The sequence below is a fragment of the Bombyx mori genome, chromosome 6 (assembly GCF_030269925.1).
Source record: "Bombyx mori chromosome 6, ASM3026992v2".
Lineage (NCBI taxonomy): Eukaryota > Metazoa > Arthropoda > Insecta > Lepidoptera > Bombycidae > Bombyx > Bombyx mori.
This window is the reverse complement of record NC_085112.1, coordinates 12,568,906-12,585,866: the sequence shown is the minus strand read 5'-3', so window position 1 is coordinate 12,585,866 and position 16,961 is coordinate 12,568,906. Positions and strand designations below refer to the sequence as shown.

Below are 16,961 nucleotides of genomic sequence, written 5' to 3'. Positions count from 1 at the left end.
GTTTTTATTAATCAGACGTAAGTATTTTAAGACAAAGGTTTCCCTGTTTTTGAACGTTTGATAGGTTTCCTATGATCTTTTAATTCTGATATCTATCTGATTAGCAATAATAATATTAGATAAAAAATTTGGAGAATTTATAACCTTATTTTGTAACTACATAATGTTATTGTATTATAGATTATCTTGATTACATTGAAACTTGAACGCGTTAGCGATATCTGAGATGTATAATCTATACTAATATTATAAAGAAGAAAGATTTGTTTGTTTGTTTGTATTGAATAGGCTCCGAAACTACTGAACCGATTTGAAAAACTCTTTCATTGTTTGGAAGCTGCACTATCCTTTTGTGAAAAAAATTAGGGATCCTTACTAAAACTCCAATAATGTAACCCAAGGTGTAAAAAATTACCTAAAATATTCTTTACATCACGTGCCCTGCGAAAACTATTGATGATAGAATAAAATAATGTACAACGACTTTGTAGAACACATTATTATTTACAAAAAGTGTCGCGACAGCACATTATGTCTAACTATTATAGCTATGCCGCAATAAGTGTTCTTTTATTTAAAAAAATAAAACAACGTCAAATATCGTTGAAATTTTTGTTTAAAGACCCGAGCGGAGCCGGAGCGGGCCGCTACTAATATTATATATTATGTCTGTATGTCTCATATATTTAATTTCAGCAAATATTGCCCAAACTTTTCAGTCGTGTTTCATGAACTAATATTTGTTCACATAATTCATAAGCTAGTTATCAGCGATCTAAAAGCACTCTCCCGGATTGCCAATCAGATGAGAGATCTGCATCAATGCTGTCATAAGCACTCCGTGTTCCCGCTATACCCGCTGTGTGGTTAAAATGGATTTTAAATTGAAATCAGACATCAAACATTTTAAAAATATCTGACTTGAGTTTTCGCTAGTCCAGTATTTGGTTACTTGGTTTTATTTCTGCTGGTAGGACTGCCGTGAAGCAGTAATGCGTTTCGGTTTGAAAGCCGTTGTAACTATACTGATACCTTAGAACTCATATCTCAAGGCGGGTGGAGCCATTTACGTTGCAGATGTCTATGGGCTCTAGTAACCACTTAACACCAGGTGGGCTGTTAGCTGGTCCACCCATCTAAGCAATAAAAAAAATTAAAAAATAAAGTATGGTAATATGAAAAGTTAAATAATTTTTTCTAATAAAAAATTGAATAGTTTTCTTCAGAAAACGTATTTTTTATTGGCTCTCTTATTTCAAAGTTGAGATGCAGTACGACTTGGGAATTGCAACTAAAAATTTAAATTCATAAAACGATATCATTCGCGTTTCATAATATAAGTATTTCAATACTAAAAATGTCAACAAATGAATTAAAAGTTATTTTCAACAGAACGTAAATTCTGAATATTGTATGAACGTCTAAACTGTTGACTAGTAAAATATTTAGTTTTTATTTTATAATGAAAATATTCGCAATAATACGCTCTCTATCTTCGAGAGCTACAAAGCTATTATTAGGTTTTATTTATGAGCACAAAAGTAGTATTGCCTAAATGTGGACTATTTTTTAGAAACAAATAATAGCATTTTTGGATAAATTCACAGTTTGGTCCAAATCATTTTTAAGCTATTGCGTGGCTTTTATTACGGCATTCCAGCGCGGCGACCGAATCAAGAAATTCCGTAACGAAATTAAACCTAACACCCCTCATCCCGAATACCATGTAGCTCGCGTTCAACACATTCACACGTTGCGCTAGTGTAGTATTTGTGAATAAGCGCACGACGTGACGTCGCACTACATGCGCATCATGAAAAGTCTGCCCATCGCTCTCTCGCGCGGTCTAGCGTGTCTAGAGTGCGTGTCTAGGTCTAGAGTGTGAAGGGGACAGTTAATGTTTTGCTTTTGTTAATGTTTATAAATATAGCATGGTCTTATTTTAATATTGTTTTAATATTCAATTGTTATTGTCTAATTATAATTGCATAAGTTGATAAAAAATGCTATGCAATAACTTTACCGCGGCAGTCCCCGAGTGCCAGACGTGTTTTTTTTTATCAAAATTGTCAACGTAAACTGTGAACAATTTAGCATAAAATTTGGATTGTATTTATAAATAATATATTTTATATACGTCATACTAAATGGCTTCACTAAAATATTAATACTTATCAAATTCCATTTTGTTTTCATCCCTAATGAATAAACATTAAGTTGATTTTCCTTTGGACAGCTCCTGTGTATTGATGATGACCGAAAAGCTATCTTGTTATCGCCGTTTGCGTCTCAGTACTGATTCAGTTAAATCGCCTCATTAATTGGGCCCAGAACTTGGGAAACTTTGATGCCTTCGGGACGAGATTCCGAACTGAAAATACTGATGAGTACATCTACCAGAGACGTTAGGATTACACTCCGAGATCTCGGTAAATGTTTAGGTTTAATCGATGGGATTTGCGGTGACATTGTTGAGTAAATTCATCGAGGAGATATAGTTTTATCTCTCATCAACCGAATGATCATGGTTCTATACTCTTCGCATATACGAGTGTTACTGTATTACTTATAATATTTGCTATGTGTATGTGCTATAATTCTCATGTTGTATTTGTTGTTTTAGTTATGTGTTATTTGTTCTACACACACTTATCACTTTTTATTATTATTCTCATTATCCTCTCGCAGGTCTGCTGGAAGAGATTTCTCAAAGAAATAAGCAGTGCCTTTGTACATAATTTTCCTATTACTCTGTACTGTGTCTTGTTTTCTGTGTGTACATAAATAAATAAATAGATAAATAGATAAAAATAGATAAAATTCTTTAAAATTAAAACGTTATATCTTTATCTCCTTGTATATAGCCTTACACAAATATTTTTCTAGAATGGATTACTTTAATAAGATACATTTATCATTCGAATCTCAACTGGAACAAATTGTATTTGAAATTAAGTATTATTTTGTATTTTTCAATTCTCAATAGATTTTTTATAGACTTAAATGAACAGACAACGTTGCTCCTTGTAGAAAGTTTATTGAAACCCTCTAGCACAAAAATGTGGATTACGTCACACATAGAACGATGATACCACCAAATACGCTTTCACATCACGATGTGGGACCACTAAATATTCGAGGGTCTTTATTAATAATAGTTATAAATATGTTTTAACAAAAACCGACTTCAAATAGAAAAAAAAGATATTCCAAAACAAACTAATATGCTATAAAAACAATAATTATCGAAATCGGTTGGCGTGATATTGAGTTATTCATCTATTTGTCGCGCACGTACTTAATGCAAATTTAAGACCACACGGGAAGCGTCAGCTTTCTAATAAAAAAAAAATCAGAATCGATTCACCCAGTCAAAAGTTATGAAGTAACAAACATAAAAAAATACAGTCGAATTGAGAACCTCCTCCTTTTTTGAAGTCGGTTAATAATAATAAAATCATTTATTGCCTTTCGCACAGATTTAGATCAATACATTTAGATAAATAAAAGAAAAGAAAAAGGTACCCATATTTCCCTTTGGTTCACTGTGGGAATCAAGGCTAGGTACGTGTATACAGACTCAGAACGTGGTATAAACTTTATAGTATAATGATCTTTGAATTAAGGCAGTAATTATTTGAAGAAATACAAACGACTTTATACCTTAAAGGCTTGTTTAATAGTGTATGGTTCCTAAAGGATTGATTAAACTAATTGGACTTGTCTTCGTGGGTACCAGTGCAATAACATATTTGAGGCCGTCACGCAAAAGTGGCCTAGCCCACGACTTTTCATATTCGTTCTTTTAAATTGCAATTTATTTAAAACATAATAATTGTTTGATACAAAACCGGCCTATCCCTAGTTTCACCCATAGATAGCAGGTGGCTTTGTAAACATTATTTTTGAGCGTATTGTTTTTGCATTAACAATTTATTAACAGTATTTTATTAAAAATGGCAAGCTTAGGCCACTGTTCCGCTGACTGACTCATTTATACTAACCTGCAAATTAACATACGGCGCATCCGCCATGACGGTTGGTACTATGAAGCCTCCTTCCCCTGTAGACATGTCAATATCTTGACTGTAGATGTCAGTCTCGTCATCGTAGAGCTTCACTCGAACTCGGACCCGTTTCTCGGTACTCATAGCTTCAACCTTCGAAAAAATATTGAATTTAATATTTACCGGCATAGGAGTCTTTTTCGAATGAATGTAGCTACTCCCAGATAAATATAAATGTAACGTGCTTTCCAAGGAATAAATGTTATAGTCTAGATTGAAGTGTTCATTGTCCCCCTGTCTTAAGTGGTTACTGGACCACATTAGCCATTAAAACGCGAATGCCGCCACCCACCTTGAGGCATGGGGGCGAAATTTCAGTTAAGTTCTATAACAGCTTTCCTATCCTTCAAGCCGGAATGCTTGGTAGCCTCACGTCAAAAACGCACAGCAAGCTAGTACCCACCTGAGCGGATTTTGAACTACCACTGCTATTAGTAAATACCGGTTGATAACTGCAGTGCACTAGTACAGAACTAAAGGTCGGTATGGTACTACAGAGAGAACGCTGCTGCTCATTCTTCGGTGAATGAATTTTGTGATATATGCGGATTCTACATCATAAAAAAATCCCAACAATAAGGCATCAAGACTTGTCAAAAAAAATGAGTTATAGATTTTTATTTTTTTTATTGCTTAGATGGATCGACGAGCTCACAGACCACCTGGTGTTAAGTGCTTACTGGAACCCATAGACATCTACAACGTAAATGCGCCATCCACCTTGAGATATAAGTTCTAAGATCTCAGTATAGTTACAACAGCTGCCCTAACCTTCAGACCGAAACGCATTACTGCTTCACGGCAGAAATAGGCAGGGCGGTGGCACTTAACCGCGCGGACTCACAAAAGGTCCTACCATCAGTAAAAAATGTATTATGCCAGTAGCAATCTCAAAAAGAATGTTACTTCCTCCTCTTTCAATAGGATTTATTTCTTTACACAGAAATATATAGGAAGTTTTTTTTTCCCAAGTACTTATAGACCTTATTTAAATGGCTGCTTGTTATTTAATTTTACTAATAACTTCCGTTATAATCTTATTACACGTTTTTTGCATTTCATTCTACATCGGAGCTATTTAAAAAGCGACGTTTTCATTTACAATTGATGTCGTATTTTCGAGGGGTGACTTGACAAGGACTTGACAAGCTCAAAGCGACCCGCTTAATTTACTACTTAAAATATTAATAATATATTTTTTATTCGTTCAAATTTAGCTTCCAGATATCGGGGATTTCAGATTGGCTTTTCAAATAAAGTAGCTGATCAATTATTGACAAATATTTAACCTTGGTTCTTGAGAACGTAGATCTTTTTGACGATTGAGGTTCGATCCTATCCGTAAATAAATGAAAACAGCAAATGTTGGAACAATAACTCCTTATTGCAGTCGCAGCTGATTATAACTCAGACCAAATCGGCAACAGCCAACAACCATCGTCAGTTGGTACATCCAGACGGATTCAACGGATCTACTCTTGGTACTGTTAGATGTTACTAATTCGAAACGAAAGTATCAGGCAAAGCACGTTACCAAACTCATTCAGGAGTTTGAAGTGACATACTAAAAGTATACTTTCAACTTCAGAACTTAGTCTAGACATGAACCCACTAAGTTTCTAGCCGAGTGTTTTTTTTATTTTCGAAACAGCTTTTAAGCTTTGGGAGGCGCCGAGTACAGAGGTAATGGGTGATCTAAATATTGGACAGATATTATGAAGAAAACTGCTGGTAAGGACTAGGTGGGAAAAGCTCGGAGACTGTCGGTAGACGCCTATACCTAGAGTAGGACTTTAAATACCAAGTTAAAAATAAATGTAAAGCCATTTATTATATTCGTTTTCGCGATCCTAAATACGAAGAACATACTAATGAATCTAGTTTTAACTATAAAGCTTACCTTAAAGTTAAAAAGTTGAAAGTTGAACTTAGTAAGTAACACTTCACGAGGTTTTAATTTTGAAAGTGACACAATGAACTTCATTGAAAATCTTTAGAAATTTCCTAAAGATCTAAAATGAAAACAGATTCTAGGGAGTACCTAAATTAATTAAGCCATTAGCTTACTACTGGCTTAACTCCAAGACAGTGCTGACAGGAGTTTGTTTAACTGAATGTCTTCAGGAATAATTTAACTATCTTTATGATTGATTAATGATTTGTAATTAAATGAAGGTTCAAATTTTTTTATTTGGATATTCATAGATTCATTGTAATTCCTAAATTGAGAGGCTATTAAAACTTAACGTTAAAACATTGTTTTGTGACCAAACTAGGGTTTGTACATAAACTAAATGGGTTGGCTGTTCCTCTAAGTGAAACTAGACAATAATATTAATCCACATAATTTATATTGGCGTAGTTTATGTAAAAGTATTTTTTTCATTGCTGCGTCTATTTCTTAGAGGTATCTTGAGGTTAGGAAAATTAATAAATGCGTTTACTTCTTCAAATACTAATTATATTATTTTTATTTATTTTAAAAAATATATAGAATTGACATGCGCGTCCATCTTTTTTCTTCGTGTAATATTTTTTTTTTTTTTGACAGTTGGTGCTACTGTTGCTTTCCCTGATTTCTCATTGGTTCGTGCGATATCACGTCACCGGTGGCCAATCATAGCCATCAATGAATGACGCGACGTTGATTCTTTAACATTCATTTAAATCAAAATGGTAACGCCGGAAAATCGTCTTAATACTTTCAATGCTTATTGAACAATTTTAATAAAAATTAAAATGAAACTATACGCACAAGAAAAAGTCGACAAGTTTTAAAAGTCGTCGTGGCCTAAAGGATAAGACGTCCGGTGCATTCGTATCGAGCGATGCACTGGTGTTCGAATCTCGCTGGCGGGTACCAATTTTTCTAATGAAATACGTACTCAACAAATGTTCACGATTGACTTCCACGGTGAAGGAATAACATCGTGCAATAAAAATCAAACCCGCAAAATTATAATTTGCGTAATTACTGGTGGTAGGACCTCTTGTGAGTCCGCACGGGTAGGTATCACCGCCCCGCCTATTTCTGCCGTGAAGCAGTAATGCGTTTCGGTTTGAAGGGTGGGGCAGCCGTTGTGACTATACTGAGACCTTAGAACTATATCTCAAGGTGTGTGGCGCATTTACGTTGTAGATGTCTATGGGCTCCAGTAACCACTTAACACCAGGTGGGCTGTGAGCTCGTCCACACATCTAAGCAATAAAAAAATAAATAAATAAAAGTATTATGCCAATAAAAACACTTCGTTAGACCCACTGCGTAGCTTATTACGATTTCATTGTAGCATTATATGGAACTCATTCTATACAAACCAGAATTGTATGGATGTGCCAATTTTAGAATTAACAATAATCATTGTCGTGTTAATGAGCGCGTAAGCTGTAAATTATTCTCTCTGCCGATGTGTGCAGTAAATGTATTATTGTTTGAAATTTAGTGCCGATTCTCGTATGCTTTACTTCGTTACTGAAACATTTGAGGTGTTCCATATAGATATAAATTATTGTTATAGTGAAGTTAAACCGATATTTTGATCTGGGACGCGGTATTTAGATGCCACGAAATCGTCGTGGCCTAAAGGATAAGACGCCTAAAAGTGAACAATTTTCAATATTCAAATGTATACGGACGAGTTTCCACTGACAATAGGGTGTTTTTCTGTCACGAGTTATTTATTTATTTATTTATTTATTTATTTATTTATGTACACACAGAAAACAAGACACAGTACAGAGTAATAGGAAAATTATGTACAAAGGCACTGCTTATTTCTTTGAGAAATCTCTTCCAGCAGACCTGCGAGAGGATAATGAGAATAATAATAAAAAGTGATGAGTGTGTGTAGAACAAATAACACATAACTAAAATAACAAATACAAAATGAGAATTATAGCACATACACATAGCAAATATTACAAGTAACACAGTAACACTCGTATATGCTTAATGACTTTATACATTCATAATGACTTTATACTTTACTATACTTGAAGATTTTATACTTATCGACCAATATTTAAATGCCATTTGTGTAAAAAAAAATTGAAAATACTTGAATATAATGTTAATAAATTAGAGAAAAAACTATAAATCAGTCTTTAAGATTGACCATATTATTATGTGATGTAAACTTGTATGAATAAGATATTAAAGTTGTAAATAAATTGTAATGAAAACTTATTGAAAATTGACACAGCTTCTTCAGTTTTACTCGTGTCTTCTGTTAGCTTGCCTCAATTTTCCTAAATTTTCTATCCTCAAATGACGATACCAACTTACCCTTCCAACAAAAGGTAGTCCAGGCTTGTATCTCCTCCTCATGCTATCAGCAAACCTCAGCTCAACGTAATGCTGTTCACCAGCTGGAGCAGCTGCAGTAGACCCTGAGGCTCCGGAGCCAACGGTAAGGTCTACTCGAGCTGAACCCCCTCCGCAACGAGCTTCGATGCGCCATGTCCCAGAACGCGCACCCAGTGCTAAAATGGCGCTGAGTTTCTGAACACCTGGTGAAAAAAAAATTGACTTCCATTTAATCCAGAAAAAAATTATGTCTAACTTTTTTTTGTTGCTTATATGGGTAGACGAGCTCACAGCCCACCTGGTGTTAAGTGGTTACTGGAGCCCATAGACATCTACAACGTAAATGCGCACCCACCTCGAGATATAAGTTCTAAGGTCTCAAGTATAGTTTCAACGGCTGCCCCACCTTTCAAACCGAAACGCATTACGGCTTCACGGCAGAAATAGGCAGGGTGGTGATACCTACCCGTGCGGACTCACAAGAGGTCCTACCACCAGCAATAATATTCATTTACAACCAGTATTTATGTTAAAAGTAAAATCAACGAAATTTTAAAACTCAAACACGCACTACAGTAGGTATATAGATATACCAAAGACATCAATTTAAAAACTAAAAATCTCTGCTGTGCTCGCCGCAGACGCCAATTTCCATTTTCCCATTCAGGTGTGTAGCCTGAAAGACAGAAAAGCGATCTGCGACGGGTACCGCCAAAGATTCCCGATATAAAATTCATGAGTGTCTCCATTTTATACGAGACTAGGTCAGGCACGAGAATGAACTACACAAGGCGTTCGAAATACGAAAAACTATTGCACTGAAACGTGTTTATTACTACGTGTACCTAAGGCATTATAGCTTCAAATACTGAATCACGAATTCAGTTCATAGCTGACGCATTGATAAAACAATATGTGGTAAGTGTGAAAAATAAAAGGATTATTTTAAAATATTATTTTTTTATGGCCCTTGTAGATAGACGAGCATAGAGTTCATCCATAATACCTGGAGTCACTGCGTTCATCCACAGTGCGTTTCCAGAGATCTTTTTTGCCACGTACTATCCGGGTATGGAATGAGCTCCTCTCCACGGTGTTTTCTGAGCGCTATGACATGTCCTTCTTCAAACGAGGCATGTGGAGAGTATTAAACGGTAGGCAGCGGCTTGGCTCTTCCCCTGGCATTGCTGACGTCCATGAGCGACGGTAACCACTCACCATCAGACGGGCTGTATGTATCATCTGCCTATACGGCAATAAAAAAATAAAAAATCTCAAGGCCAAGTGATGAAAAAAACATATAATTCAAAACAACAAAGGATAAATAAATTCTGAATCTAATTACTCTACATTCACACAATGCCGCCCTGCTTACGTCGTTCTTCTGCAAGTTTTTGTCAGCGGTTATGACATGTGACTTTTAAGAGGGCTCTAGACCATGTGATTAATCAAACTCCACGACCCGGCTCAGGGGTGACAGCGCCCGTTCTAACTTCCCATGACTTTGTTATAATGGGTTTTTGGGGTTACGACAAAACGTGTTCAAGAGTCGAACTTTTTTAGTTATGTTATAATGTATAAATAAATAAATAATAAATAAATATAAATATTTACTAACAATCACGCCACGTTAACTGGTCTCGTGATAAGTTCGTAAAGAACTTGTGTTACATGTACCAGATAATGAAAATAAATGTAAGATTTTTATTATACACATACATATATTTAATATAAATCCATAACCCTGGAAAAGACATTTATGTTTATCATGCAAATATCTTCCCATGGCGGGATTCGAACTCGCGACCCCCTTGTGTAGTGACCATGTCACTTACTACTACACCAAACGGCCATTATTGTAGCATCAATGTTTTTATCTATTTAATATATGTGTGGACGAGCTCACGGTACACCTGGTGCTCTCACATCTACAATGTAAATGCTGCCACCCACCTTGAGATATGAGTTCTAAGGTCTCAGTATAGTTACAACGGCTGCTCCACCCGTCAAACCGAAACGCATTGCTGCTTCACGGCAGAAATGGGCAGGATGGCGGTACCTACCCGTGCGGACTCACAAGAGGTCTTACCAGCAGCAAAATGTATGTAGAACTTTGTACTTTAAGTGCATTGCGCACACCAAGAGCTTTTGTTTTTAGTTAAGGCTAGATGGTTAAAGCGATGTAGTAAAACCAAATTATATCAGTGTGAGAGACGGAAAATGGTTTTCAAACTTAATAATATTGGTTTACAAAAGTGGAAACGTTATTTATGTATGGTTGGCAATAACTACTAAATTCAAATCAGTTTTATTTGATTTTAAGATGTAATTCTATTTTTAATTTCATTCATTTGTTTATTGATTAGTGTTTTTTTTAACCACTCACCATATTGTGGACCGTATGGTCGTCTGCCTTTACGGCTAATAACCTAACCAAAAAACCTTTTGTATGCGATAAAAACATAACTAGAAACGCAAAGTGGGTAGATAACAGCGTTTTGAGATATTAGTAAGGTGTTCTGTACTTAATTTAGTACACCCCGAACACGAAATCAATGGACAGATAAGATTATCCAACAGAAAGGGATAGAAGAATCCGGGAATGTGGCGAAGAAAGACATCTCGTCATTAGATAATCGTCAAACAAAAAATCATTGCATTGCCCTTAGCGTATCAATGGGCCATCACAACCCTTCCTAGCAACACTAAAAAATATAATTTACATTTTACAAAATGATCCAAACCTTTATTTTGGTTTTAAAATCAAATTGAATTGATTTATGAATTAGAATTATATCATTAATCAATTAAATTTTATTTATAATTTAATAATCCAAAGGAGAAATAAAACAAAGATAAAATAAATTATAATATGAAGCCCCTTGAATCAATGTTGCCGATAACTCAGACTTATAGCACCGATATCTTAAGTCTTTTGAAGTATATTCTGGCACGTACTGTGTTTATCGCCATATTAGTAGATGCGTAGGGAATATTTCGGTATTATTTCTGTCTCTTACAGCTGCTTGAGTTGATTTATCATAAAAAAAATAGAAAAATAATGCAGTCAGGTTATGCCATTTCAAAAGGTAACTGATGTTTCGAGAATTTACTAAGAGACTGTTGTTTTTTTTTGTTATTTTGTTGAAATTTTGGTGTAACGAGATGACTTGACGAGCAAAATCTTCTTTTTTATTTAATTTTTTTATTTGATTGCCTAGATTTCTGGACGAGCATATGGTTCAGCTGGTGTTTGGTGGTCACCAGAGCCCATAAAAATCAACAATGTAAATGCCACTACCTTGAGACATGAGTTCTAAGTCACAGTTTTTACAGTACACACAATCAGTTCACTTTGGAAGACTGTAGTAGCAATAACGTCTTTACCATAAGGGCACACGGGGCCCGTGCCCAGGGCCCCCATTCTTAGAGGGCCACTAAGGACCGACAATTTCTCTCACACATTGATTACACGATTTTATTACGCGAATTACACATTTTTCACAAATCAGTAATCTTGTCAGAAGGTATTTACAAGGCATATACTACGCCATTATATCGATGACTGCACCTATTCCTACTGTACTAATTAATAATCTTTCCGAACGCATCTAAAAACCAGCAGCATTCTAATATCATTAATGACATATTATATCATACTGTATTTGATTACCTATAATAAATTGTCATACTAAGTAAAAAAATGTTATTATAATCAGCTTTTTTTACTTTCCAAAAGGGCCTCAAATTCTTGTGTGCCCAAGGGCCCCAGCCTAATTTAAGAGGTCCCTGTGTAGTAGGTCAACACCTAATTTTGAGAATCTGTCTTTGTTTTTCAATCATAATATTGTAAATTTGGAACACTGATAGACCCCAGAACATCTATCATGATAATAATTTTGGCGGCCATTAATTAGGAGGTGCAGATATGCGAACCATAACTTTTTATCTTTAGATTATTTTCCTAATCGAATTCCTTTTCATTTTCCCCTTTTTTTTTACTAGTCACGGACAAATTTCAATATTGCAATAATTGTTAGGTTGTAATAATACCTCTTGTAAAAATAAATATTAAAAAAAAAAAATTTAAAAAGAAATCTAATATTAAAAAAAAAACGACATGCCCGCTGAGTTTCTTGCCAGTTCTTCTCAGGACTGAGGCTAGTTTTTGTGAATTGGCGGTAGTTCTTTTTGACGTTCAACAAGTATGTACTTTCATTTATGTTGAATAAAAAAAACTATTTGATTTGAATTACTAGTTCATTTGAACCTTTCTACGTTTCTGCTACAAAGCACGTGTTTTCCACTGTAAAGGGTGGGGTAATCCTTATTCCAATGTGACGACATAAGTTCTTGTGATGTCTATGTACTTTACAATTATCAATTATTACTTTTAATTGCCTCAGTGAGCAGACGAGGTTACCTTGTGAAAAGTGGTGATTTTCACCCAAGGGAGCTCTGGTAATATTTAGGGCGTCGTCGTACCATTATCTACTATAAAATATTCTTCAGACTCTCGTTTGAAAAAAGATATTCCTCGGCGCTCCGGAACATCGGAAGGGGAGTTCAATTCAGGGTTATAACGTGGGTGGGAGAAAATATTGCTGAAAACGGATTCTACCAGAGTTGAGTGGTTCGTGCTAAAAAGCAGGGAATTCTGCTTCAGCAGCTTATCGTTGTACGGAGTCAAGCGGAATATATTTAAAGGCAGCCCATAAATCAGAGTGATTCTCCATCCGGGCCTTATAAAGCAGCGGCCTTTGAGATGTGAAGTACCGGCTAACTAAACCAAAAACCCTCAATTACCTCTAAGCTAATCTAGACTTTGCCCTCAGGTGACCCCGCTACTAAGGATCTTGCAGATCGCCTTATATCAAATAAGTTGACTGCCATTCCACTCTGATAAAAACGAAACCTGTAAAACTGTGTCAACGTCCTCAAAAAGGTAATCTGTCATGTCGCAAATCAATCAGCGGGATATCGAAAGGGGATGCGTCATATTAAGTCTAGTTCACATTGCCGGTTCCTGCGTAGTTCTATTCTTGAAATAGTGCTTCAATAATAGGTCATTTAAATATTACGGTTTGAGTTGAAAAGGCATACTCTGTCCTTTTTCTGGATGTTTTCATTAAAATAAAACGTGTAAAAGTAAACGTGAGCAGTGACGTCATTATGCACATTCGTAGTCTATGTAATCAAAACGCCAATAACTTTCTTAACTTTTAAATTAAATAGTTGCAACTTAGTTAACACTTTAGTAATACTCTAAATATATCGAAATTCCCTCGAATACGGCAAAGACACTCATGCTCTTTAGAGACTCTTTTTATGTTTAATAAATATAACTGCCTCTCTTGCTTGTATATGTTCGGAAATAAAAATAAAAAGAACTTTTCAGATACGTCTTTAAGCATCTAAATTTTATAAACACTTCTTCTTTCTTCTTATCAGCCCATGGACGTCCACTGCTGGACATAGGCCTCCCCCAAGCCTCGCCACAAAGACCGGTCCTGCGCTGCCTGCATCCAGCGGATCCCCGCGAACCTCAATAGATCGTTGGCCCATCTTGTGGGAGGCCTACCCACGCTACGTCTTCCGTACGCGGTCGCAACTCAAGAACTTTCTGGCCCCAACGGCCATCCTTTCTGCGAGCAATGTGTCCTGTTCACTGCCACTTCAATGTCGCAGTCCTTTGGGCTAGGTCGGTTACCATGGTTTTCCTGCGAATCTCCTCATTTCTGATTTGATCTCGCAGGGAAACTCCGAGCATAGCCCTCTCCATTGCTATAAAAAACACTAGCTAATATCAATATAAAGTAAATCTAAATAAATATAAGTACACCCAAAACAACCCTCTTCACCAACTAGAAAGATTTAAAAGTCGTTAAGTGTATAAATCAATAAAATCTATTGAGTGAACCAATTTTTTTGTCGTTTCTTGTGAACAAAGCCTTAAGGGATGGGACCGAACGCGTGTCAGGTAAAGCTAACTTGATCCCATAGCTCGCGAAAGATTTTCCATGACTCATAGAGGGACACACACGTCTTGCATGATTTATTGGTGTTGACAAAAACACACCGCTATCGATTTAGTTCGTTGATTGGTATTTCAATTCTTTTACTTAAAATCAAATCTATCGCAATTCCTTTTCTGTGTAAACTAAAATTTGTTGAGTCCTTTCATGTTTTTAAAATAAATTAAATAAAAAATAGGTTATTTTAGATATCAGTTAAAATAAATAAAAATACAAATTATGAAAAAAATCAGACAGGGTTTTGATTAATCTTCGTATATTGAGGCATGATTTTATATAACTACAGTAGTATATATCTGCCACAGTTTCGCAAATCAAATAAATATGTCGTTTTAAAACTAATAAAACATGTTTAAAATTTGCTACTGAACTAAAATTTTAAATAATCATTTCAAATCCTTGTTAGTATTTTACGTCAAAGTTCTTTTAATGTCATCGGTACTTGACGGTATCTGTAAAAAAATTCAACTTAATAGGGCATCTGGACGTTAGCGAAAATAACATTCATAGGAATAGATGCATAGGTATAAATAAAAAAAGATGTGTGGTGTCGTGGGACACCGGATAGAAACGAAGTTCCTTATTATAAAAATATTAATTTTAAGTTCTATTCTAGGTATAAAGAAAATAAAACTGGAGGCTCGCAACAACCCACGGTCATTCGGTAACGTGCGAACTTATTGTGGTACACTTCATTCACGGTTGTTTACATAAGAATTAGTGTATTGCGCAAACGAACGCTCTGAGATCGTGATCAATGAATGATAACACATATGTTATTTTTTGTACGTTATTACAAAGTTAAGTCGTACACTGTGTGCATTACTAATAAAAATCTTACGTTACGGACGTTTTTTTCCGGTTAGGGTACTCCTCCGCATCGTCCCATAAGGAACTTCGTTTCAATAAAATGGAAAAATATGGAAAAATACTTAATATTAGTACCGGACAATGAAATAGTCCTTGATACTACTCCGATCTATAATTCATTTACAAAAATAATCTATTCAAGTTGCTCCGCTGTAGCGTGACAGAAGAAACCGTTGTTCGATTCCCAAGCTTACTGAGTAACAAACATTTATATTAAATAGCACTTATGAATTGAATGAATCCAGATGGATACGTAAACTAAGCCTCATATAAATGTAGCAACCAGTCAATCATTTTACGTAGCTAATCCAATCTATCAAAACTTGACAGGGGTTGCCATGAGATATGACATGGAAAAGCTCTCCGGAAAGCGTCTGTGGTCACGTTTCGTTGACTCGAGGATCAAGATAAAACTTGTTCTTTGAGTGCTCTGAGATAATAACTCTTCAAGAACTGTGAATTTTTCGGGGTTTCATCAGTAAAAAGTTGATGGACTTCAATTTTTTGTTTCGTAGAATTTATATCATTTCGTAAATTTCATATGTGATATAATATATTTCTAAAACAGCAAGCCCTAAACCCTCATGTAAATTCTTTTCAGTCAGTCTCATTAACAATAAATGACGATTCAAAAACACCGGGGGCTTACTCGAATTAAAAAACTTTATGATTGTTTGACTTTTATAATCCTGCATATTACATAACTACTCTATTGTTATGGCTCATTTTAGATCTAATTATTCATTTCGCATTTCCAAAAAATCGGTTGTCTGTAAAGTCGGTTTACTGACGATAGTTGAACGTGACAATGTCATAAGAAAATACTGATGGAATGGTTTCATTTTTCAACTTTTCACTGAACTTCATACTTGACGAAAACATGTAAATGTATTATTGTATAGCAGCTGTCCACGCGGATGCATCGCTCACTCAAGTAGGAGAGAGACAGATGTCTAACGCTGCCGAACGCGGAGGCCGATTGTGCCTCTTTGTCGCTCGTGGCGCGCTCTCGCTTGCACTTCAAGCCTTAAATGGAACGCCTCAGAGCGAGGTAACGCCGCATGAGTCATATTTTTAGTGCGTACAGCCGGTTCCATCGAATTATAAGACGTTGTCACGTCAAAAATAATGCTCTCGTCTATCTCTCTATGAAGGGAATTGCTGCTTAAGATAAAGTTTTAATAACTACTTCAAGCTACATGCAATTTATTTTCATAAGCTTTACTCTCCGTCTTATTGTCTGATTCTTAAATAAATAAGGGCGTCTTACGTGATAATGATTTGTAAGTTTAAAAGATTTGTTGGCGATTACGGTTCTCCCTACCCATCACTACTATTTCTTCATTATTAGTTCTTAATATTGCAGTAGTCAGTAATATCTTCCGACCTAGCTTCCTCTACTTGAATACTGGGGGCAGATCGTTTAGCATCTGTTAGTACAACTGCCTGTACAAATGAATCACGTCCGGACCTTCCTGGTTGGATAGCGATTTTATTGTCTCAAGTTTTGTTTACGTTGTGCCGTTTATACGTTTTAGTGTGGAATATAATAATTTGTTACCGTCTGTTTGTTTGTCTCTTTACACGACAGGAATTGTTAAAATATTTGTTATCAATACATTATTCAACACAAATCTTTACAATAATATCTTGCCTAAGGATTCGTAACAAACAAATCAACAA

The 16,961-nt window shown here is 35.5% G+C and overlaps 1 protein-coding gene across 1 annotated transcript in view; it reads right to left on the bottom strand.

The window, feature by feature from the left end:
* Positions 1-16,961, bottom strand: part of LOC105843003 (C3 and PZP-like alpha-2-macroglobulin domain-containing protein 8) — a 287,401-nt gene that overhangs the window by 90,076 nt on the left and 180,364 nt on the right. Inside the window, exons 6-7 of the mRNA XM_038011434.2 lie at positions 8,353-8,576; positions 4,005-4,160 (exon numbers count right to left, since the gene is read on the bottom strand). Coding sequence (XP_037867362.1) covers positions 4,005-4,160; positions 8,353-8,576 — 380 coding nt within the window. The remainder of the gene's footprint in view (positions 1-4,004; positions 4,161-8,352; positions 8,577-16,961) is intronic.